The sequence below is a fragment of the Zychaea mexicana genome, assembly GCF_025766255.1.
Source record: "Zychaea mexicana strain RSA 1403 chromosome Unknown BDB00scaffold_25, whole genome shotgun sequence".
In the NCBI taxonomy this organism is placed as follows: domain Eukaryota; kingdom Fungi; phylum Mucoromycota; class Mucoromycetes; order Mucorales; family Lichtheimiaceae; genus Zychaea; species Zychaea mexicana.
This window is the reverse complement of record NW_026516688.1, coordinates 304,492-326,779: the sequence shown is the minus strand read 5'-3', so window position 1 is coordinate 326,779 and position 22,288 is coordinate 304,492. Positions and strand designations below refer to the sequence as shown.

General features: G+C 42.9%; 9 protein-coding genes across 9 annotated transcripts; 4 read left to right on the top strand and 5 right to left on the bottom strand.

The window, feature by feature from the left end:
• Nucleotides 1–3,267: 3,267 nt before the first annotated feature.
• BDB00DRAFT_786921 (uncharacterized protein) lies at nucleotides 3,268–4,816 on the bottom strand (the record flags this gene model as incomplete). The annotated part of the gene is made up of 6 exons (XM_053120652.1): nucleotides 3,268–3,673; nucleotides 3,781–3,857; nucleotide 3,929; nucleotides 3,984–4,324; nucleotides 4,598–4,771; nucleotides 4,805–4,816. The coding sequence occupies 6 exons, from the start codon at nucleotides 4,814–4,816 to the stop codon at nucleotides 3,268–3,270; spliced, it is 1,011 nt and encodes a 336-aa protein (XP_052981083.1).
• A 189-nt stretch (nucleotides 4,817–5,005) lies between these two features.
• Nucleotides 5,006–6,474, top strand: BDB00DRAFT_291904 (FAR-17a/AIG1-like protein). Its single transcript, XM_053116811.1, has 5 exons — nucleotides 5,006–5,310; nucleotides 5,385–5,407; nucleotides 5,504–5,579; nucleotides 5,658–6,222; nucleotides 6,320–6,474. The coding sequence occupies exons 1-4, from the start codon at nucleotides 5,185–5,187 to the stop codon at nucleotides 6,063–6,065; spliced, it is 633 nt and encodes a 210-aa protein (XP_052981082.1). The 5' UTR covers nucleotides 5,006–5,184; the 3' UTR covers nucleotides 6,066–6,222; nucleotides 6,320–6,474.
• On the bottom strand, nucleotides 6,266–8,462 carry BDB00DRAFT_817181 (uncharacterized protein). Its single transcript, XM_053123046.1, has 8 exons — nucleotides 8,294–8,462; nucleotides 8,168–8,216; nucleotides 8,003–8,083; nucleotides 7,909–7,926; nucleotides 7,465–7,827; nucleotides 7,218–7,353; nucleotides 6,796–7,147; nucleotides 6,266–6,707 (listed from the first exon to the last, which is right to left on the bottom strand). The coding sequence occupies exons 1-8, from the start codon at nucleotides 8,321–8,323 to the stop codon at nucleotides 6,435–6,437; spliced, it is 1,302 nt and encodes a 433-aa protein (XP_052981081.1). The 5' UTR covers nucleotides 8,324–8,462; the 3' UTR covers nucleotides 6,266–6,434.
• Nucleotides 8,463–9,323: 861 nt separating this feature from the next.
• On the bottom strand, nucleotides 9,324–9,923 carry BDB00DRAFT_761332 (uncharacterized protein; the record flags this gene model as incomplete). Its single annotated transcript, XM_053119258.1, has 3 exons — nucleotides 9,324–9,435; nucleotides 9,517–9,650; nucleotides 9,759–9,923. Coding segments are annotated over 3 exons (411 nt in total), but the record flags the coding sequence as incomplete, so codon positions are not given.
• Nucleotides 9,924–11,635: 1,712 nt separating this feature from the next.
• On the top strand, nucleotides 11,636–13,348 carry BDB00DRAFT_741753 (uncharacterized protein; the record flags this gene model as incomplete). Its single annotated transcript, XM_053118465.1, has 6 exons — nucleotides 11,636–11,775; nucleotides 11,859–12,085; nucleotides 12,271–12,423; nucleotides 12,508–12,916; nucleotides 13,040–13,091; nucleotides 13,319–13,348. Coding segments are annotated over 6 exons (1,011 nt in total), but the record flags the coding sequence as incomplete, so codon positions are not given.
• A 1,237-nt stretch (nucleotides 13,349–14,585) lies between these two features.
• On the top strand, nucleotides 14,586–16,581 carry BDB00DRAFT_817177 (uncharacterized protein). Its single transcript, XM_053123045.1, has 9 exons — nucleotides 14,586–14,653; nucleotides 14,736–14,816; nucleotides 14,919–14,969; nucleotides 15,052–15,275; nucleotides 15,385–15,489; nucleotides 15,591–15,737; nucleotides 15,820–15,952; nucleotides 16,056–16,174; nucleotides 16,243–16,581. The coding sequence occupies exons 1-9, from the start codon at nucleotides 14,629–14,631 to the stop codon at nucleotides 16,570–16,572; spliced, it is 1,215 nt and encodes a 404-aa protein (XP_052981078.1). The 5' UTR covers nucleotides 14,586–14,628; the 3' UTR covers nucleotides 16,573–16,581.
• An 89-nt stretch (nucleotides 16,582–16,670) lies between these two features.
• BDB00DRAFT_761271 (uncharacterized protein) lies at nucleotides 16,671–17,515 on the bottom strand (the record flags this gene model as incomplete). The annotated part of the gene is made up of 2 exons (XM_053119254.1): nucleotides 16,671–17,337; nucleotides 17,418–17,515. The coding sequence occupies 2 exons, from the start codon at nucleotides 17,513–17,515 to the stop codon at nucleotides 16,671–16,673; spliced, it is 765 nt and encodes a 254-aa protein (XP_052981077.1).
• A 249-nt stretch (nucleotides 17,516–17,764) lies between these two features.
• On the top strand, nucleotides 17,765–19,305 carry BDB00DRAFT_291636 (uncharacterized protein). Its single transcript, XM_053116810.1, has 3 exons — nucleotides 17,765–18,069; nucleotides 18,142–18,234; nucleotides 18,405–19,305. Exons 2-3 carry the CDS (start codon nucleotides 18,178–18,180, stop codon nucleotides 19,110–19,112), a joined length of 765 nt encoding a protein of 254 aa, XP_052981076.1. The 5' UTR covers nucleotides 17,765–18,069; nucleotides 18,142–18,177; the 3' UTR covers nucleotides 19,113–19,305.
• On the bottom strand, nucleotides 19,271–22,003 carry BDB00DRAFT_817165 (uncharacterized protein). The gene is made up of 3 exons (XM_053123044.1): nucleotides 21,327–22,003; nucleotides 20,754–21,258; nucleotides 19,271–20,684 (listed from the first exon to the last, which is right to left on the bottom strand). The coding sequence occupies exons 1-3, from the start codon at nucleotides 21,912–21,914 to the stop codon at nucleotides 19,381–19,383; spliced, it is 2,397 nt and encodes a 798-aa protein (XP_052981075.1). The 5' UTR covers nucleotides 21,915–22,003; the 3' UTR covers nucleotides 19,271–19,380.
• Between the last annotated feature and the right edge of the window lie 285 nt (nucleotides 22,004–22,288).

Here is a 22,288-nt window from a genome sequence, read left to right as displayed (position 1 = left end):
CTTCCATTTCAAAGCTGGTGTCGGGAAAGATGATATCCAGCAAGTTCGCAACGTGCCGATAATGCGTAAGCTCGCTTTTGTGTGCACAGTGAGGTTCTTGTTCTTATGATTCGCGATAGCTACAATAACAGCATCCATCTGCAACAGCTCATTGTCGTTCACACCAGTATCGAACACCTCCATTTTCTTTTTGCAGACGAGCTTCCTCGCCTCTAATTTACCCAAAGCTGCCTTCTGTACAATAAAAATCATGAGAACGGATCACTGATCCCAATCATTAAAACTCTTTACCTTCACAGTCTCGTCAAGGATCTCATGCATGTTGCCTGCCATACCTCGACCAAGCTCCGGTTTCTGGCTCGTCGCCTCCAGCCACTTGTTTCTGATGGATGCCTTGTTGTAGCGAAAGTAGTTTTCATACAAGGGTGCTGTACCTCCTCCGACCAGATATACAATTTTTAAAAGTGAAAGCCTTTTGATTTTCAGCAAACACGAATCATGTATAGCCAATAACCAATGTTAACTTACTTCAGGGCGTTCCTTCTTGTTTTTGATAGATCTGAGTTGGTAAGTGCATGAATTATATGCTCTGGCAAATAATTGTCTTCCCAATAATCCAAGAATGCCTCTTGCTCGTAGCAGGTATCCTTAAAGGATTCAATTGCTTCGTACATCGTGTGAAGATCTTTTTCTTGTAAGATCGCCTTCAATGCTGTCATCGTCTGTCCGCAGTAATCCTGGAGATCCTCTGCGGTTTTGTCTGCAGCTAGGTGAGACGGAGAACACATATAACCATTCTCCCAGTGACGCTGGCTTCATTTGACGCGCCATCGTATTGAGTTTAACGAGGGATACGAACGACAGTTGGCGTTTAAACTTCAAAAAAACATAGGAAGGATGAGGACACTAAGTTGCTACTTCAACCATAGAATAATTCACTTACCGACTGGTACCCAGATCAGAAAGCAGTGTTACTAAATTCCTCGGAGGTAGCTCCTTCTGCTGGAGGTTCAAGACCTTTGATGCCATCGTCCTCGACTGCCGTTTGCCAATCCAGTGTTTGACCACCAGTTGCTTTAACAAGTACATCCACGTTAGAAATTTTTTTCGATGATTATGCAAGCATTTCATACTCACACGCTTCTTGCAAGATATGATGTTGTCCAAAACTTTTGTTTACATCTTTGTACAGTTTCAAAATCACACAAAGTCGAATCCGTCTGCGCCTGCTTCTTGTCGGGTAGAATCTCATTCTGGCAAAAGCGCTATGATCAATAAAACTTTGCTGAGTCATCATATTGCATAGTTACCTCGACGAGGCGAGAGTATAATTTTGTCCAGTCATCCTGCGACACGTTGAAGTCGATCTACGTGGAGAACGTCAGCACGTACATTTTGGCATATCGCTTTAATTTCGTAAATCACTCTTCATACTCTTAACACTTTCGTCGGTGGAAGATAGATGGTCTTACCAAGCATTTTAAGTCATTGAGATCAGTGACCGTCGGCGATTCAGAAACGATGGTGGAATTAACGGCCTTCAGAGCTCTGGATAGCTTCACAGCGCATCCCTTTTCAGAACAAGCGTTGACATAAGTCGTAAATGCTACAACAGCGATTAAATAAAGATTTAGGTAGAAGAAGCAAATCCTTTAACGAACCTTTCTTATAACACATTATAACGGCGTGAGGAGGTGGATGCGGACACCTTATTGAGGGCTTAGCTATTTGCATCATATAAAGTGCGCCATACCAGTTACACCCATAGTGCACCACATGTAATATCTGGATTGACCCCGCGATACTTGCACTTCCACTCCAGCTTATGCAAACGTTTGTATTTACCATTACATTTTCCATATTTTATCATAGCTGTAAGGAGCCAACTTGAGAGTCCGTTTAAGACAGCCGTTCAAGACAGCCACTGGCATCTGGTGACATCTGCCGAGAGGGAGTGGTCAGTCTTGATCTGGTATTGTTAATAACAACAGGATCTCCTTATTCATGCTCATAGATTTTAACAGAACGTATACCGGCATTTTCATCATCCTCTTCCTTGACATAACCCAAAAGGTGACGCTCAACTGTACGGAAGCTACTCAGTAACTTCGTATACCACCACGTACAGCTCAACGATATTGGGCTCGTTTTCGCGATGATCAGCCTAGCACACGATAGCATTGCAACGGCTCTATGATGACCCCACGACCACGCTCAAGGATGCTCAAGATGTGCTTTGGATGCGCTTAAGCATCTCGTGAAGCTTTGCAGTCTGATGCATGACAGTATTCTTATGTTGGATAACGTCAGCATTCGTCATACCAAGGAAGCTGTGGAAGCGGTTAAGGACGTGAATTCAAGATACTTTATCTTATTTCTTACCCTCTGTTCTTGAACCTTATCGAATTTTTATAATCCAAATTGAAGGCTGGTGTTGCGCGCGAGCTATTAATAAAGAATGACGCCCTCACACCACGCATCCTTTGCTCTGCTCAGCGAATAACTGCCAATGAATGTCAACGTGAATAAATCATTCATTATCTTATTTCCCAAGGTGCCTCTTAGAAGAGCAGAAGTTGTAGCTTTTGTTACCACGATCAACCAAGATACTGATTTGATTTACTTATCCGCGCCAGTTTCAAAGTAGTGGGGCGCCAAAGTGTTATGCGGATCACGCCAAAATGAAGGTGATGGGACGCCATGCATAAAGTGTGGCAGCGCCAAGCTGACAATGACAGAGCACCATGTTTTAAACAACTTCGAGCAACGCCAAATGGAATTTTGTGTCACGCCAAGGTGTAAAAACAATCAAGCGCCATCCATGAGGAAAAAACAGATAATATGACTCTGGATAGAGCAGTAATAGAGCCACCATGGCACCACGGCGCGCCGCGTCGGAAGTGAAATCAGATGGATCTGTATGCAAACAACGAATCATTGCATGCATGCATAGCACGCAGTGTATTTGATTTGCTGAGCTTCTATGCACTATGGGAAATGGATATGAAAAAATATGAGAAAATATGAACATGGGGAAAATCTACTGAGAATATGGGAAAAATATGAGATGAATAAAGAGACAAAGTCGAGAGTTTAATTTGGTAGAAGAGAAAGTAAGGTCGGTGTGTTAATTTGCGGAAATAATGTAATTGAGGTTGTGATCGAATGGAATGGAAGGGTTGGTGCCGTACAGCTCGCTGCTTGGCGACCGAGTAAAATGGAGGTGGGTTTGTTTGTGATTGCCTGGAGTTTCACTCTTCAAAAGAGCTACAGAACAATCAATGTCATGCACGCTGAAAACTTGTATTTTGATTGACTGTTTTCAGTCATGCGTGGCCAAGGATGCCCAGTGACGGCTTCGGTTTTGTATACCTCGGCAAGTACAAGTAACCTATGGTCGCCCTCGAACTGATGCGAGAAGAACTGTTTTACAGTACCGAGATACTGACGCTGCTCTTTGGCGTTGCGCATTCCGGGGGCGTTGTTTGTGTTCACCCAGCATGTGAACTTGACAAACGAGGTCGAGGGAGCACGCACAGCACTGGTGAAGACATTATCACGAATGAACAACCGAGTAGCAGTGTTAACCTTACCCGTGTTGTCCACCGTGAGCTTCCAACTTCCTTTATCGAACGCCCAATAACCGAGAAGAGCCTTTGGATGTCCAAGTTCCCTTACCGTACAGGACTTTAAGAAAAAAAGTAATTGTTTGAGCACTCTCATATAACGTCACCAGCAATAACATATCACTGGTATTGTATATTGCTAGAGAGTATTTACCTCGGACGACTGTTGTCCTCCTCCTCTTGCTCCTCGTCGTCACCGCTGCTGGATGACTCGTCGTCGGTCGTTTCCAGCTAATAATAAGTACGTGATGATAAATGAGTATCATTGTATAAAGCATATGAAATGTTGTTTTGTAACTTACACTTATACGTTTGTGGTATTGGTGCTTGTTGCCCCATTTGTATTGCAACAACTACCTCGTTGCCCACGAATTGACGCATTGGTCAAAGTGAACATCAAATGCTTTGCAATTGACCTCTAGCATCAAAGCATACTTTTTTTGTATGCTAGGGTCAATTGAGCTCCATGCCGTTGCAAGAGAAATGCCCTCCTCGGTGATGATCTCTTGGATGATCATCGTCGTTTCGAGCATTATGTTCGTCATGGCGTTGCCGCACAGCTCTTCTTCGTAAACGGCAAAAAAGTGTAAGGCAATGAATTGCCTCAGAACGTCTGTGCTCAAATCTTGAGCCTGGCGACGGTTGTTCACCACAACGAACGGGCGGACAAGTGTTCGTCTTGTGGTATTGACGTCTCTCTAAATAGTAAGAACAAACATATCAGCATTGACAGCAATACACTCTATGGCTCTCTTTGTACGCGATCTTCCTCCCTCTTTACTGTCTACATAGATACCCTTTCTATGTAATTCTATGTTGCTACCAACATAAAGTCGACAATACTACCGTCTCCATATCTCTCTCTCCCTCTCTTTGTTTCTTCTTTACCAATGTTTCCAATCTACTCTTTCATTAACTGACAGCACCACTATTACACCGCCTTCTGTAATGTAAAATCCATCTAAACATACTGGTTTTTTTTCAGTAGGCTCCTTTCGATCTCCTTGCTGAAGGTGTTCAAGGATTCGATCCACTGTTACTTGGATCGTGTCGACTTTCTCTTGCAGCTGGGTTGCGACTGTCTTCAGCTCTTGCAAATCAGCGTCGACCTCCTCGTTTATTTCATCGATTCTTGTGATGAAGCTCTGTATCAGATGATCGTTATCAGCAAAACTTACATTAGCACACATTATATTCATAATACTCACTATCTTGCCGGGAATATGATGCTAAAAACGATCCAGCATATGTCTTGAAGGAAATGGGGCAAAGAGCACGTCGGTGGAATACAGGTATAACGAAATTTTAGTTTTAGGATGAGGTTGATTTCTTTCACGGAACAGGGTGCTGTGGGACCAATCCATAGCTAAGTCCAAATCTATTGCGCTCTACAAAGGGAGATGATGGTAATACTACGCATATGCGTGATCTTTGGGTGATACAAACTTCTGAACTTGTCGGCGCGTATTTCGGCTGAACGAACGGTCCGCCGACGATTGGCCGGGAGTTTTGCAACAGTAAAGGATAGCGTAGAAATCTGTCACTACTCTTTTTCTCCATGGCGACTACAAAGGAATTAGCACGGTTGCTACTTAATGTAGTAGGCCTTTTATCCAATGCATATGGTTTTTCGTTTGTAGTGGGCGCTTTTCCGTCCGATATCGGATTCGGCGGAATATTCCAGGTTTGTAATAATGACACGAAAGAAAGAAAACGAATCAATTCGGAAGTTAACAAGATGTGCTTTAAAACAAAAAGTTCCTCACTATCATTGGTTTAACGTTGGCAACTGCGACATTTGCACTGAAAATTCTCCGGTTCTTTGTTCCGGGTGCATTTGAAGGTATGTTTGTAACATTTTGCATTTTTTTTCTTAGGTCTGTAAAACTTAAAACGAAAAAAATAAATCATTTTGTAGCTATTTACAAGCATATCGCCTATGTTGCCACGCCGGTAAATACGAAAACAGTCATGCACATGTGATTTTAATTATGCATTAAGAATACCATTGACACTAAGTAAAATCTTTAGATGGAAGGATTGATAACAATCTTGTACTGGCCAATGGTGCTTTACAGTAAAGAGTTGCTGCAACATCAAGAAGTACCATTCTTTCTCCCGTTACCTCTGGATATGTCGCTCCATCTATGGCCTGCTGTCTTGTTATGGATCGACTTCTTGGCGTTTGATGTCGAGTTCGTGCGTTCCAAGACGCATATTGTTGTGATTTATGCATTCACAGTATGGTACTTGGGCTGGTCGTCGTATTGCTTTGCCCGAAATGGATTTTGGGTTTATCCATTCTTGTCAGAATTCTCAACTATCGGACGCGCTACGTTCTTTATGTTTTGCGGTAATGTGTGCGTGGCCATGTATGAAGCAGGTAAAGTATTTATAAGGATGGTAGTAAGCGGGAATAAACTAGCAGGGGATTGCTAATTGCCAAAAACCACGATAAACCGTATGTGTAGGTGCATATATCCATAAAAAGGTGAATGAGTCTCGAGTCGAAGCAGCCGGGACGAGAAAGGCCAAGAAGGCACAATAAGTCATTTAAATAAAGTCGACACTTTTGATATTGTAACTAAAACAATGTGTAAGTATAATAAAGATTATATCGGATCTAATTAGAGAAAGCAAGTAACCCAGTTTTTCTTGTGAAATGCTTATGAGAATGGATGTATTTTTAAAAGGGAAGTGGATATACAACAAAACAAGCAATCTAGCATAATGTCTTTTTCTTTTCTTTTCTTCTTGTGATAGTAATGATCGTAAATTATGTATAAATGTAATTTGGCTTTTTGTTATCTACATTTCCATTGCATTGGATTCCTCTCCCTTTTTTTCGTTGGATGGCGGTGATGAGGATGTCGTTGTATCCTTTTTAATAATATCTGCACTTTCACCCAGTACAACACGCTCAACCTCATCATCATCTACGACCGAGAACTGTCTTTCGCTCAGACTTCCAGGTTCCTTCTTATTAAGAACAAGTGATCGATTCCCCCCTGAGAATGACTTTGGCGGGACGGTGTGTTTGTAAAAGCATCCTGGTCTGGTGCATGCGCCATCGTATTTACACTATGTTCCGCCAATCCCATCATGTTAGCTAACGATCCAATTATATTTTGTGGGATTCAACACTTATTCCCAGTAACAACTAACTTACAAGTATCTCGGATACCGGCTGCTGTTCCTCGTCCCCAGGGTGGATGAAATGACAACCAGGCCGCTTACATTTATCACCCATTTTGCAGGGAATTGGAACGCGCTTGACTGGACCAGATGGAACGGGAGCACCAGGTGCGCCGGTGGCGCCAGTAGGTTGTTCAGGATGCATAAATGGACACATGGGGTTTGTACAATACGGGTAGAATCTGCAAGGGATGGGTCGCTTCATTGGCATTTGGGGCATCTGTGGTGTAGCCAACGAAAGTTGTGGCTGCTGCTGTTGAGGTGCTGACACCTCTGGATGGATAAACATGCACTCGTTTGCTGGCTTGGAGCATTTAGGGAAATCGCTACAATATGGAATTATTAGTACCAAGCTCCTCTGATGCCCCTTTGTCCCATACTTCCTCATCAACTTACGGGCAGATGGTCTTTGGATGAAAGTACACGCAGCTTTCACCCTGTGAGCATGATGGCCAATATTTGCATCGTTCCGCCTTTTGCGTCGCTGTTGATGGTCTGGATGTGCCAAGTCGATCAAACACAGATGGTCGCGCTATGTTTATAAGAACAAAAAGCCCATATTAATTTCCTCAAGCCATAAATTAAAACGAAGACCAATGATAGTACACGGTGTCCAAACTATTTTCCCCTTCAGGAAACGTACAATCCTGCTTTCCATTCGATTCCACAAATTGTACTTGACGTCCACTTGATAACCGTTGATTGATTCCTTGACCACGGCCCCGATCGTCATGGCCGTTACGGTACGGAGATCGTTCACGTTCTTGACCTCGTCGCTGTTGCTCAGGCGATCGCGATCGTGAACGATTGACTCTGCTATTATGCTGTGTTGATCCGTTGAGATTGCCAATAGCTTGAGCAAAAATACGGTTACCCCGTGGACGACTGCCGGCTTCGCTCGAGCTTTTCGCAGGAGTCGCTGATTCTTGTTGTTGTTGTTGTGTTGCAGTCGATGGATTTTCAAGCTCATTCGCTCTTGCAAAGATCCAACCGGTGAGATCGGTGTCTGATAATGACACGTTAGTCCTTCTCTCTCTTAATCCTCTTCCAAGCATAAAAAGCATTTCCTTCACCGTCGACTACTTACTGTAATCAGATCCAACCACTATAAACAAAAAAACGTTTTTTGGTAAGGTTAAAAAAAATAAATCATAATCGGTCAGTATACATAGAACACTTACACTGTTGAAGTTCCTGGTTCACGTGATCAGGAGAGCTTCCGATCTTGAGTAGATTAATTATGTATTGCGCAAGAGTGGTATCTATTATGCAAAAGATATTAGATCAGATCGGCTAGACAATAAGGAATAACTTGCTACAACCCAAAAAATAAAGTTACTGCATACCTCCTGAATCGGCATATTCATAAGTAATGCATTTTGCTTGGATTTCGTTCTAAAATAACAGTAGCGCAAATAATAAGTAACCTTGAGTATTTTTAAAAAGATGTACTGAGCAAAAACTCAAATTACCTGAAGTGTGTTCCAGTCTTGAGGCTGCATTAGAATGTGGTAGAGAATTAACAAGTCAAGGAAACAGAAAAAAAAAGAGACGAGCGTCAATTGACTTACTATCAGCGTCAATACGGGATTTTAATTCGCCGAAACAGCAGCAATTCTGTCATGAATGCCAGGATCAAGGACCTATTTGTGTCCCATGAACGTATCACTTGTGAAGAAAATTATGTTAAACACATACAAACGTAAAGACGGTACCTATCACCATTTTTTGATAAAAGCTTTTTTGTATTTACAAGAATTTGTATATGTGAGATACATTAACCAGATACTACTTATTGCAGAAGATGCTTATGCTGCTATGTACCATATATACAGTGAGGCGATGGTCAATCAATTTCAAGATAGCATTATTAAACAATATATAAAAGCTATGCTACTCTCCGTTTGGCATCAGTTTTAAAAATATACATGGGACTAATATGGGTGGTGATATAAATGGGGGATGGGTATTATGGTAAATAGTTCTATATTCCACTAAGTATGTACACCATCGACCACATCCTTTAACTAGCCCTCGGAAACCTCGACTACTTGCCTCCCAACGGCAAGTAATTGTTGCTGAAACATGCAGTTGTTGAGGATGATGGTGGTGATCAACTGCTGTTCTGCTGTTGTGTTGTTGTTTATGCGGCAGGGTCATCCATTCAGATTCCGCAGGCTATGTTTTTTCCAAGAGGTTTTGGAAAAGACAAATGAATATCCGGGAGACCATGCTGTCATAACTATCTTGTACCGCTCGTCGAATCGTTGATTACAGAACACTTATGGCTTGTTCATGTATAGTAAGAGAACTGTAGGAAATGTCTAGCAAAATAGGGAAAGGAAAACGAAGAAAGAATAACATGACGAAACAAGACGAATGTCTTGATGCGTTTTTGATACTTTCAATGACGTCCTTGCAGCCAATACTGTATTTAAACGTACCTTGTGGGGTAACGAAGATGTATTGCGAGTAACTGCCCATTGCAGCTTCCATCTAATTTTATTTAAAGAGTTGTATACACTTTATAAAAAAAAAAGAAACATCGCTTACCATCATACGCATGTTTTGTTTTCTGTTAACGGCATCCATATATACATCGAATTCATCCAGACTATTTGAATGATGGTATAATGTTTAGAAGTTATAAAATCGCTCGTAATAAGATAGAAAGTTGGATCTGATTTGAACTCACCAGTGGACAGGGGAAGAAATGCCCTCCCATAAAGACAAGAGTAAACTGATTTGAGAGAATGATTTCTCACCACCCGAAAGGGTCGTGGAATCCTTGTGTCTTGTTCCTCTTTTCAATTGATCACTGGTAGAAACCTATTTCATATAAGGCCAATATGAAAATAGCAGGAGTAAGCAACGAATCTACTCTATAAAGTGGCTATGTATGCACACGCATAAAAGAATGAAGAGTCAGAAACTTACTCGAACATCAAGGCGTTCTTTGTCATGATTGAACTTTAGATAGCCATTGTATCCTCGTTTGTGCATAAAATAAGTGAATTGCCCGGTGGCACTGAGTGAAATGTACATGCGGAACAAAGTCCAGGGATCCATGCGTGCTTCATAAGATGCAAGGCGCAATTTATTATAGTAGCACGATCATAAAAGCAAAAAACAGACGTAATCGCGATAACATCAACATCAAATATCACCTCAAAAAAGTGCACGCGCGAAGGGGACTTTAGCAGCGACACCAACAGCCTGGAATGAACAACATCTGACTAGGCAAGTACAGATTATCTTCCCCTTCACACATACACCCGGCTCAGGTAATCATTGCTATTGGATGATTGAGGGATATGTATGTAAAACAGATGAGAAAGGAAAAGAATAAAATGGATTGATTAACACATCCTATTGGTCGATATTGACGCCTGCGCACAAAGGACAAAGCGGAGCAAGAAGAACAAAACGCGATCAAGGCTATCGAATAGAAGAGACAACGAAGGGGCACCCAGAAGAAAAGCGATTCGATATACGATATAAACATTTTGTTTGATATATTACTACTATATACGCGGAAGACTATATAGCTAGTACTTCAAAAGCAATTGCAAAAATCGAGACACATGATGTATGGTATAATTGCTACCAATATGGTTTACAAGAAGATGCTGTTTGAGTAAGCATCATTTCATTACATTCAGCGACGCGAGAGTACAGGAACAGTAGCAGGAATGAAACCAAGGACAGGAACAACAGATCTGATCCTCTTTTGCGACATCTTTCCTTTTCCAGCTTACGTGTATATGTGTAAACAAATGGCTGTTTCTCTCGTTATACCCTTTGTGTCAGCTTCTTTAATGGGTTAATGGTGATAGAAGCGAACAATTTCACGTTGCTGGTGCGCGAAAGTCTTTCATTTGCTTTTCTCATTATGCATTGCATTGAGTACGTTTCTCAGCAAAAAGGCAGATTTGCGTATTTTCTCCTTTCTGTGCGACCCGCATGCGCCTTTATGGTCTTTATGCATCGTAACGTCTGTCATCGGAGATAGGCGCGCTGTGTGTGATGTGAGGTTCGAGAGAGCGCGGTTAATTTGGTGGGAAACAAGTACAAGGACAAAGCTTCCGCTGTATATAGATCAAGAAGCATAGAGTAAGAAATCCAGAGTGGACGCGCAGTATGTGTAGCTCTCGGAAATCGGTGTTGCTAGGGCACGTGGTCTGCTTTTCTTGCTGCTGTAAATCTTTGTTTTGCTAATGAAAAGCTTGTTTAACCTGTATGTATTCGGAAGGATATCAATGGAAGTCTATATGCTGTGGTGTTAACCATATATCTGCGCAATATTCTGCCATTTCTCTCAGAATCATTTTGATATACAAAGATAAAAATAGGGTAAAGATCGCCATTGTTTACCAAATGTACTTTTACTTTATTATTGAAGCGGCGCGATATTCTTCTAAGTGGTTGGAGCATTTTACTTTTCATTAAGTCATTGAGAAGATTTGAATAATATTTCACACGTTCCTTTTATTACTTCCCAAGCAGGCGGCTTCGGATCCTGCGTAACAATCGACATGATCATACAACAATGGACATTCTCTTTCTCTATCCGTCCGCAAATTTACTTGCTTGAACGATGATCCTTTCATCGATGGCGGCGTTACATAGGCGTTATTTTTTTTGACGTAGGACAAATAGGGAGGTCGGCCGAAGCGGATATAAAATGACGATTGTGGAAAGCAGTTGAATCGTTGTTAATAAGTCTTCTTTCCAAAATGTCTTTTTCATTCTCAATGTCCAACAATGCCAGCAGAAGTAGCAAGATTTTTGCTCTGTTTACCCTGGCTCTCTCTCTGTTTGCACGCTATGTAGCTGCACTTTCCGCATCAAGCATAAGCAAATGTCCACAGCTCGCTGCGCGTGCCTCCGGACCAGCGGGTGCCTATGATTTGCGTCCAGATGATATCAAAGTAATTGGTGCCATGGGTGATAGGTAAAATGAATATACCTCTATGCGCCCTCTCAATCTCAAGCAGTAAGCTAATGATGAGCCCTATATACCACTATCTGGAACAGTATTATGGCTGGTTATGGTCTTGAAGGTATCAATGATGGTCGTGGTGGATCTGGCCTCCTGAATTTAAGCGCTATTACTGAATACCGTGGCAAGAGTTGGGCTATTGGTGGGGACGATGGTCAAGTTACGGTTGCAAATCTCGTCAAGCACTATAACTCAAGTCTCGAAGGTCCTGCAGTAGGAAAGCATTTACTTTCCCTTTGCCCTGGTATGAAACATGAAATATGTTTTTGAATACATGCTGGAGTACGAAAAGCAATATGTGTTATTTTGAGACTTATTACTCTATAATCAAATGTTTTGTATATGTAACTGAAAAAAAGACAATGAAAACTGCGATTACGGTAAGTGCGATATACTGTAATATACGTTTGTATGTACTTCATACTTAAATCACCATATATTAAGTAGATTACCCCAATATTGATATCTTGAATGCCGCAATCAGCGGTGCCATCGCCAAAACCTTGAATGCTGAACTGGATTATCTTATTTCTCGAATGAAGGAGCTTCCAAACGTGAATTTTCAGACAGACTGGAAGATGATTACCATCCAGATCGGAAGTAAGTGTATCCTTACACATGTGTGTGTCTTTTGTACAATTACTTTCATATGCGCGTTTAGACTACTGACTAATGTAAATTTAGGCAACGACCAATGTAAATCATGTTCGGATGATGAAAGTGCCGATGTTACTCCTGATGCATACGCCGGCTATGTTGAGGCCGCTATCGAGCGCATTCGAAAGGAAGTCCCACGCGTTCTTGTCAACCTTGTTGGTACCTTCAATGTCTCCGGTTTATATGATCTGACAATGGGTCAAGATTACTGTCGCCCATTCCTCAACGATCCTGACTGGATTTTGAATCGTATTCTGTGCTCCTGCTTCCGGGGATCAGAAAAAGACCGTGCCTATATGGATGTATTATCTGTTCAATACAATGAAAAATTGTACAAAATCTACGAAAAGTACAAGATACAGCAATCTGAAGGCTTTGCGATCACTTACACACCCGCTCGTCTCAACGTTAATGGTTTTCCTTTGGAGACATTGAGGTACATATAGGCACTTTACCGTATTAAATAGCTATTAATTGGACGACCCCGCAAAAATAGCACATAGTTTATTGAACAGTATTCGCTAAATCTAACGTACTTTAAATTTCCTGTTCAACATAGCAATATCGACTGCTTCCATCCCGGAAAACTTGCACACGAGTGGATTGCAAAGGTACGTACATAGTAGTGATATTTTATATAATCATGTCGATGGTATCCAAATTTAACGCCTTATTTATCTCCTTTAGGTTATCTGGAACAACCTCTTTTTCACCCAGGAACAAAAGCCTACGGTGGATCTGAACTACGATGTAAATGAGCAGGTACTGTATAAGATGATGGCATACAACAACAGCCTATGATAGAGACTAATAGACTGTATACATGTGGTCGATTTAGATTTACTGCCCCACTGAAGACGACAGAATCCAAGTTAACTAAGAGGAAACATAGTTTCCCAGAATTGATTACTGCACCTTGCAGCTGGCTAGAATTTTCAATGTTTATTAATAAATTACCTTCTTGTGTGATATTATAACATCTTATTACAAATATCCTATTTCGACTTGTCTAGCTGTTGCATTAATCCAAATCTACATACGTCTTTCTTTGTTACGCCAAGGGGCTCTCCAAGCCAAAGCTGTATATGCTGGCGGTCCTCTTGCCGAGCGCACGTACACCAATTTGTACAACTTTCACCTTAAAATGGTATTTTAGACGACAGCGTATGCACTATAAAATGATCATCCCCCCTGGATGCGATCCGACTCATATGACGCGAATAAGCTTTTTCTTTTTTCTGTGTAAACGCGTGGACATAGTCCGATGGGCGCAATACGTTTCGGATGAATTAAAATCTTACTATATAACTGTTAAGCCCGGTATTATCCCACGACTCGTTTCGGATTGCAGTGAAGAATCGTCAGTATATGTACAATATATGCCGATTTGATCGTTATTGAGGAAGCATTACACATCATAAATAAGTATGCATAGCGGAGAAAAATTGCATCTCAAAATGAAACGAACTATAATAGCTTATATTGATGGTTGTATATGATATTTAGGGGTAGAGACAAATGAAAGCGGCGAGCAAGCGGAAAAAGCAAAGGCTGATTTCAACAAATTACTTGATGTTAGTGCTCGGCTTTGCATATTGTTTTCTTGTTGGAAACCAGCGGCGTTTGCTACTTCCTACGCCGCTTAATGAAACACTTTTTTCAATAAGCTCACTGTTCTGCGTTTATTAAAGAGAAGTAGCATATTTACCTATCAAGCGCTATAAACCACTACTATATGCAAATGATATCAATAGCATTCCAAATGGTGGATACAGCAGCGATCTTACTTTGCCCCCCTGTATGCAAGAGTGTTATGCAACTTTTGAAGAACTTCCTACTAGGGATGAGATGTCAAATAGTAACAGAAAAGAAGCCCAAGGGTTGTTCTAAGAGCAAGAAAGATGATCGCTTTCAATAGAAGCCTTATTGATTGCATGTCACTACAGACATGTAGCATACATGATCACCGGGGAAGGGCTTATGTAGGGTAGAAAATGTAAGGTCCCCGACCACCGGTGGTGATGTCGAGCACTGACGGATAGGAATATATTTATAGTAACAATAATATGCGACCGAGTATAGTAGCTAAACTCCGAGGAAAGAGAGAGAGAGAGAGCGAGTACCTTTTCTTATTGCAAAACGTAAAACATGTCGCATCAAAGTGGAATTCGAGGCATGCTTAAAGTTTAATCTCGACGAGAAACGTGTCTAACGAGAGTAGGAACAGACAACTTACTATTCACTATATTATACAGTGTCCGAAGAATTAGCAAAAACGTTTGCGGATGCCGTCGCTAGTGGCAACACTCGTATTCTTCGTGTTTCAATTGTCAAAGGTAAACATGAAGATGACACGCGCATACTATGTTAACAACAACAGCTTTTCGTGTGCTTTGTTCGGTATTGTATTATACGCGACTCACTTTTATGAATTCTAGAGTCGCTGGAGGCCAATGGCACCATTCCTGTCGACGCATCTTTTGAACAAGGTTCGAGCCGTTCTGTCTATCTTTTTTTCCCTATTTACAGAAATTAAAAAGGCAAACTCAAACTTTGTGTATATTGATGCAGATTACAACAAGGTCCTTGAGTACCTTGAAGATTCGACACCTTCTTACATTTTGATCCGACTCGATGACAAGGCCAGCACTGGGGAATACAACTGGCTGCTTGTCAGTTACGTTCCTGACAATGCCAAAGTTCGCGACAAGATGCTCTATGCTAGTACACGTGCCACTTTGACCAAAGAGCTAGGTGACAACCGATTTACTGATAGTGTCTATGGTACTACCAAGGTAACATTCTAACAATATATGTTTTTAAAGGAAGCATGTATGAATGAGAGGCTGGGTACCTATTTGAGTGTATGCGACAATTTTAATAACATGTAGTGTAAAACTGTAGGACGATGTGTCGTATGATGGATATAAAAAGCATGTCGCACACAAGAAAGCCGAGGCACCCCTGACACAACGCGAGCGTGAATTGGCAGAAATTAAACAGGCAGAGGTAATAAATTAGAGGAATGTATTATACGAGGTGGCCTCTTTGTTATCATCATCAGACCTCGTGTATAGTGTATATTAAAAGAGGTGAAAAACTACTGCTAGGCCAATACTGCATCGGATTATCAAGGTTCTAGCTCGAGAAGAACCTATGCACCCGGTATTACATTCCCCTTGACTGATAAAGCACTCGATGCCCTGCGGGATTTGCAGAAATCAAAAGACGAGCGCAAACACAATTTTGTATCCCTGGTAATAACCTCAACGCTTGTCTCGTATATAAGCCAAGAGATATCCCTTGATTTTGATGATGTTTTTGCTGTGATCCATTTAGTATCTAGAAAAAGAAACCGTCGAACTCGACACTGTCTCCGATGTCTCTATCAACGCCGTTCACTCAACCGTCTCCGCAAATGCTCCGAGATTTACATTCTACGCACTCACCTGTGATGGCAACGAAGCTGTCTGTAAGTTTTTCAGTTTTGTACTTGGCAATTATAGATAGATATGTATACTGTAGTGACCAGGGAAACAAATCCATGTCCAACAAATATGTATGTGTGTGAATAGTGTTCATCTACACTTGCCCCTCATCCTCAAAGATCCGTGAACGCATGGTTTACTCTACTTCCAAAGCGAACGTCATCACCAACGCCGAAACTGAAATCGGTCTCCAAGTGACTAAAAAGGTAAGGGAGTATGTATATGGGCATAAGCATTTGATTGATATGGGGACTAACAAAAACTTAAATAATAGCTCGAAACCAGCGACCCATCCGATTTGACAGAAGATTATTTGTTGGAAGAAGTGCGTCATATAAAGGCTTCAGCAGGACATACATCTGCTGGGGCGGGTGTTAGTGTTGTCGAGCAGCGAATCCAGATGCTCAGTGGACCCAAGCAAGGAGGTTTCAAGCGACCTGTTGCCCCCGGTAGACGAAGACCAGGCGGTACGGGTAGTGTGGCTGCTGCAGTAGCTGCCGCTGCCAACAACAATAGCAACGATGACGATAGCAACAACAACAACAACAACGATACTACTACGCCTACATCCTCTACTACGGATGAAACAGCATCAAACGAATAAATAAAGAATACATACGAATTATTTATTATTACAACTAAAGAGTAGTAAAAGGAAAAAGAGGACATGGGTTTTCTTATGAAACATATATCAAACGAAATCTAATTATATTGACCAGTCTGTGGCATCTGGAAGGGTCTAGCAGTCGACATGCCAGTGGATGGGCCGCTCATCGGAGGAGGTTGCTGTTGGGGTGGAGGAGCAGCTGGTTCAGGACCGGGTGCAGCTGTCTTGGAAAATCGGTTCTTTTTGCCAAACATGCCACCGCCACCCGCTGTTTCTGGATCCGTGACACGATTACGGTTTCGAGGAGGTCCACAGCAGGTGCCATTGAAGCACATGAAGCCGACTAAAAGAGCGCCCATGGCGCCTAAAAGAGTCCAGATCGAGTTGCCCACCTTACCTGACCAACCGCCGGTCAATGCTTTGTTGAAAGAAATGGCCAAGACGAGACCGATAATGAACGCACCCATGGTGCATAAAAAGTTAAGGAGTGTCAGTGTGGACATGGAAGCACCAGGGAGTCGATGGAACCGCTTGCCGCAGCACAACATGACAGGCAAGCTCAAGATCCATAACAAGAAGCTGAGGCAAGTGCCGGCCATGGTCAATGAAAACAGTGCGGTAAACAAGTGTCGGTATCTGCCGCCAGAAGGCTGATATTGTTGTGGCATCATCTGGCCAACGACGGGTGTGTTTCCCCAGTTGTAGGATTGTTGTGGACTGCCGCATTGATCGACTGATTGAAGCGAGCCTTGGCAGGAGTTCCTATATCCAGTAATAACAAGCACTATCATATTAGTGTCTGTTTGATTCCATGATGGCATTCTGCTGTGCTCTTTTTTTACCATAATCCGTTTTTGATAGCCTGGTTTTCGCCTTGGTTAGAGGATTCCTGGAAGGCCATGCTGGTTAAGAAGTTGCGGTTTGAAAGCTGCCCAATCATAGGGAAGAGGTGTAGCAAGAAGGAGAATAATAGCAATAGCGAACCCAACAGGGTGCAGCACTTGAACAACATGTTGGATTATTATTGATTAACAGTATTAACAAGTAGCGAGAGTGGGAAACTGGAAAAAGCGATAAAGAATTGTGCAAGCCTTTGCCTTATAAACGGCCATAACCCTCATCCGCTGTCATTATTAAACACAGGGCTTTTATCGCTAGGGTTAAAAAGCCATTGCATAGCTTGGAACGAGACGGGCCATTGGAAGGTGAGAAGGCGTAGTAGATATCAAACCCATGGATCCTTAATTTATTTGCTTCGAATCACACACACACACACGAAGTGGGCTTTACGTACCCCTCGCCTTGAGTCTGTCGACTGCCAAGTACCTCGCAGGAAGCAACAACAATAAAAGCAGTAATATCACAGCTCAGTACGCAGTATGTCGGCGAGCTTATTCTATATGCGAGACTGGGCTGTAGGAGGTGATGCAGTGACCGTGGCGCCAAGCAAGAAGCTGCGTGGTTATTCTCCTACCCGCAAAACAGATAAAGGAGGTCTATTTTTATATAGCCCAAAAGTAATAGTAGTGGCAATGATAAAATACTTTATTTATTGCGAGTAATTAGGTAAACAAGTCGGTGCAAGATCGGGCAGTTCTTCTGATGGAGAGCGAGCAACTATCCGCAGGTTGCACCGAGTGCAACGAGCACGTTTCCAATGTCACCTGATTACCAGTTTTGTAATATGTGCAAGGAGAAAGTGAAAGGGGAACACAACAGAAAGGGAGTTTGGTTTTTACAACAGCAGCAGAAAGCACGCTATTCTTTTTCTCGCTCTTCTCTTTCTTTCAACTCACACTGCTTTTGCAACCACAATACCCTTGCGACAGATACCCATGGACTCCGTCTCTCACTTTGTTTCTCGAATCTTTGTGCGTCGCTCCAGCAAAAAACATCAGCGACGATCTGCCGGTGCTGCTGCCGGTGCTACGCCTTCTGCTGCTGCTGCTCCTCTTCCTCCTTCTCCTCGGCAACCTAATAACGCCGCCACCAACGCCACATCTTCCGAGCAGAACCCGATAGCCGAGCCCACCACTACCACAAATACCACCACTGCCACAGTCGACAACCAACAACCGCAACCACAGCCGCTTCGCACCACCTTTAGTACTCCAGAGTCTTTTGAAAGTGACGAATCGCCTGCATCACCAAGGACAGAGAATTCCGTCAATGTCGACACCCTTGAATTCGATGCGTCGCGTGACCTAGTTTCTTTCCTCGACAGCGGCTGGTCCTCATCTGTCAAAAAGCAAAATGAAGCAAAACCCCAGTTGGCATTTCCGGCTTTCGAATACTTGCTGCACGAGCCACAACAGCCAAAACAGTCTGAAGAGCTGCAGCGTCCAGCAACGTCAAGTGGCATGCGGAATTCTCGACAGTTATTTGGCACGTTGTCAAAGAAACCAATAAACCTGTCGTTGAACAAACCAAAATCAGCCGTCAATTTAATCAAGAGGATCCGGTCTACGCCGAACTTTAAAGAACAACAGCGGCAACAGCAGCAGCAGGAACAGCAACAACAACAACAACAAGCATAAAAGATACTCCTTCTTTCTCTTTTCTATCATCTTACGTCATATATATAATTTATCCTTCTAGTGTATACCTCTCTTTTCCCTTACTGTTTGCATCTTATATGAATACATGATTTGAACACAAATATTTATCCCACCTTGTCCTCACAGACACGCGCACGGATTTCTGATCCCATTACTGCTGCTGTGGGCAAATACTATGTTTTAATGGACAAACCAAATCTGCGTTTAATTGTTATATTGCATACATAGAAAAGGCTACATACAAAATTTATACATCGATGCCCCAGTCACCAACCGTTCGCATGGACTGCTCATCACCACTTGCGATCCGCTCAGCGTCTTGTTCGCCTAATACATCCGCAACACACTGCCATGGATCACGTGCACCACCCCACTTGAGCAACTTGTCTCTAAATGCGAGTCCCTGCTCACGATTCAACGGATCCTGCAAAAAGCATTTCTGCCACACGCGTCTCGCCACTGTGCGATCAAACAGGTACGAATAGTATCCTGCGCCATAGCCAAACAAATGGCCAAACTGGACTGGCCACATGGTACCCGGCGCGCTTGGGAACAAGCCAACCTTATCTTGAAGGGAATGCCAGGTCTTGACGCTCGAAAAGTCCGGCTTGGTCGCCAACGTCGAATGGTATTTTTGATCCAGCAGTGCCATCAAGATCTGACTGTTGGTTTCAATGCCATTGAACCGTCTTCGTTGTTGGAGATAGGATTGGATCGTGCTGGCTGAAGGTGCTTTGCTTGGATCTTTACATAGAAGTGGAATCACTTCTGGATGCCAGATAAAGTGCTCCATCAAGATTGAGGGTAGTTCCACAAAGTCTGTTGCGCAGCGTGTGCCAGCAACATTATGGAAATCGGTCCGGCCGAGCATCGAGTGCATCGCATGTCCCATTTCATGGAACAGTGTCTCGATCTCAAACATCGATAGCATCGCTGTGCCGTTCTTTGTATTGTTGAAATCGCACGTCAGCGCAATCACTGGAAGTTGATACAGACCGTCTCGTCCGCGGATCGTGCTGGCAGATTGTGGTACAGGTGGCATGAAATGCTCGGCCGAAATGTTCTGTTGTGGGAACGCGAATTTAATATCGTGATCAGCGTCGTCGTCGTCAACGCGTCGTGATGTGCGGACCGTGTAGTGTGCTGCATTAGTCGTCTTACCCGCCCGAGAGTAGAGGTCGCAGTAGATGGTGCCGATTTTACCTTCTTGTTCACAAACAACGTCCAGTTTGCGCACATCATCGTGCCATAATTCGCCCGGGTTCACTGCACCAGAAACAAACTGAATACCATACAAGTGGTTGAATAATCGTGATAACCCTTGCATGACAGAGCCCACGGAAAAATATGGCATGTGCGGCGCTGTGCCTTGCGATTGGCGATCAAGAACGTCGTACACGTGCATATAATAGTCTCGATCCCATGCGTTGACAGTGGGGAGACTTGATAGCCGCATGGCACGTTCTTTTGTTTCTTGCAACATGCGCACGTCGCTTTCCGATGCTGGCTCCTGATGGCGCAGTAACGTTCGTAAAAATGCATCTACGTTCTCTAATGAAGAATCTCACTACGTATCAGCATACAGCGTCTTTTGACTATATAATGCCAATATGCTCATACCTGGATTTTTTGCCATCTTATCCTGTAATTGCAGCTCTGCAAACGAGCTCTTGCCCACTAGGTTGGCCAATTCTGCGCGAGTCTTCATGAGATGTTCCAAAATAGCCACGCTGTCTCCGTTGGCCGAGTTGACTGCTTCATAGACCTGCCTTCGGACATTTTCATTCTCGCCATACTTGAGAATTAGCTGACACTCTTGCGAATCCGTCGGGAGATGCAGATAGCCGTCCTTGTCCAGACTGCCGGCGCGTGCCATGCTTTGACCGAGACCGTTCAATGATTTTGGATCGATTCTTATACGCTGTACCCCACGCGGGTCGCGTTGTACGAACTCTCTGCCCAGTTGGATAATTTGATCGGATAGTTCGACAAACTTTTCTCGTTGCTTATTAGGTAAGTGAATGCCAGATTTTTCGAAATCGCGCAAGAATACAATGGCGGCTGCGTGTTCGTCTGCTGTGAATTCTTGTACAATGCTTGGATCGGCCAATACTTGGGCCAAGACCTATATTCCCCTCCTACTTAGCCTCATCTTAAGAGCTTTTCATCCAAGGTGAGATATTTGCTATTTACCTTGTGCATCCGGGTATCGGTATTCAGTGTGTTCATATAATAGCACAAATCCATGTATGCCTTGTTGGCCGCTTCCATGGTTTCTTCGCCCGGATGTGCGTTCCGTAAGAATTCAGCCAAATCAATCACACTACAGAGCGTATCGGACAAACGATCGAGATTCTTAACCACTCGACGCATTTCAGATCGTCCGTTTTCTGGTGCATGCCAGATACGTTCAACAATGAGCTGTGCACGCTGGATCGCTTGTTGTGCTGCATATTCAAACCCGGCAATGCTTGTGAAATGCGGGTTGCCCAATAAACCAACAGGATGTTCATTAGCGTATGATTGACGCTGCTCGTTCCAAACATTTTTATCGTCGAAAATTAATCGTAGGTATTCATTGTTGGTGCTGTCTGTGCTGTTGTTGTTGTGGAGTTCATGACGCTTGGTATTGGAGACTGTCGAGACATGTCGACAATAGCGACTTTGAAATCGTTGTGTAGTAGTAGAAGAAAAAGAAGTTGCTGCTGGAGTTCTAGTGGTTGTTGATCGTAAGAGTAGGCGTGGTCGCAGCGATCGGACACCTTGTCGAGAGAGTGACATTGAAGGAGGAAGAAGAAGAGAAGAGGGAAATAGAAATATATGTAAATTATGTGCCTGTCTGACAAAAGACACTAAAAAGGCATGGGTGACCACAATTTTCCACGGACAGGCGAATGCCGACCAACCGAGAATTAAATAGTCTGCCCTGGGAAACCGAAACCGAATAACATCTCTTACAAGGGTCAGTTCAAATATATATCAGTATCATGCAAGAGCATTAGGCACAAGAGCTACAGGCGCTGATTCTTTATATATGCGACACTCTCAATAAGCAAAATAAATACGTACAAAAGTAATGTTTAGAATTCGAATAACGTTTCCACGACAAACAGGTTCCCGTAGGATTTGTATTCATGATGCAGCAAACTTTTGCA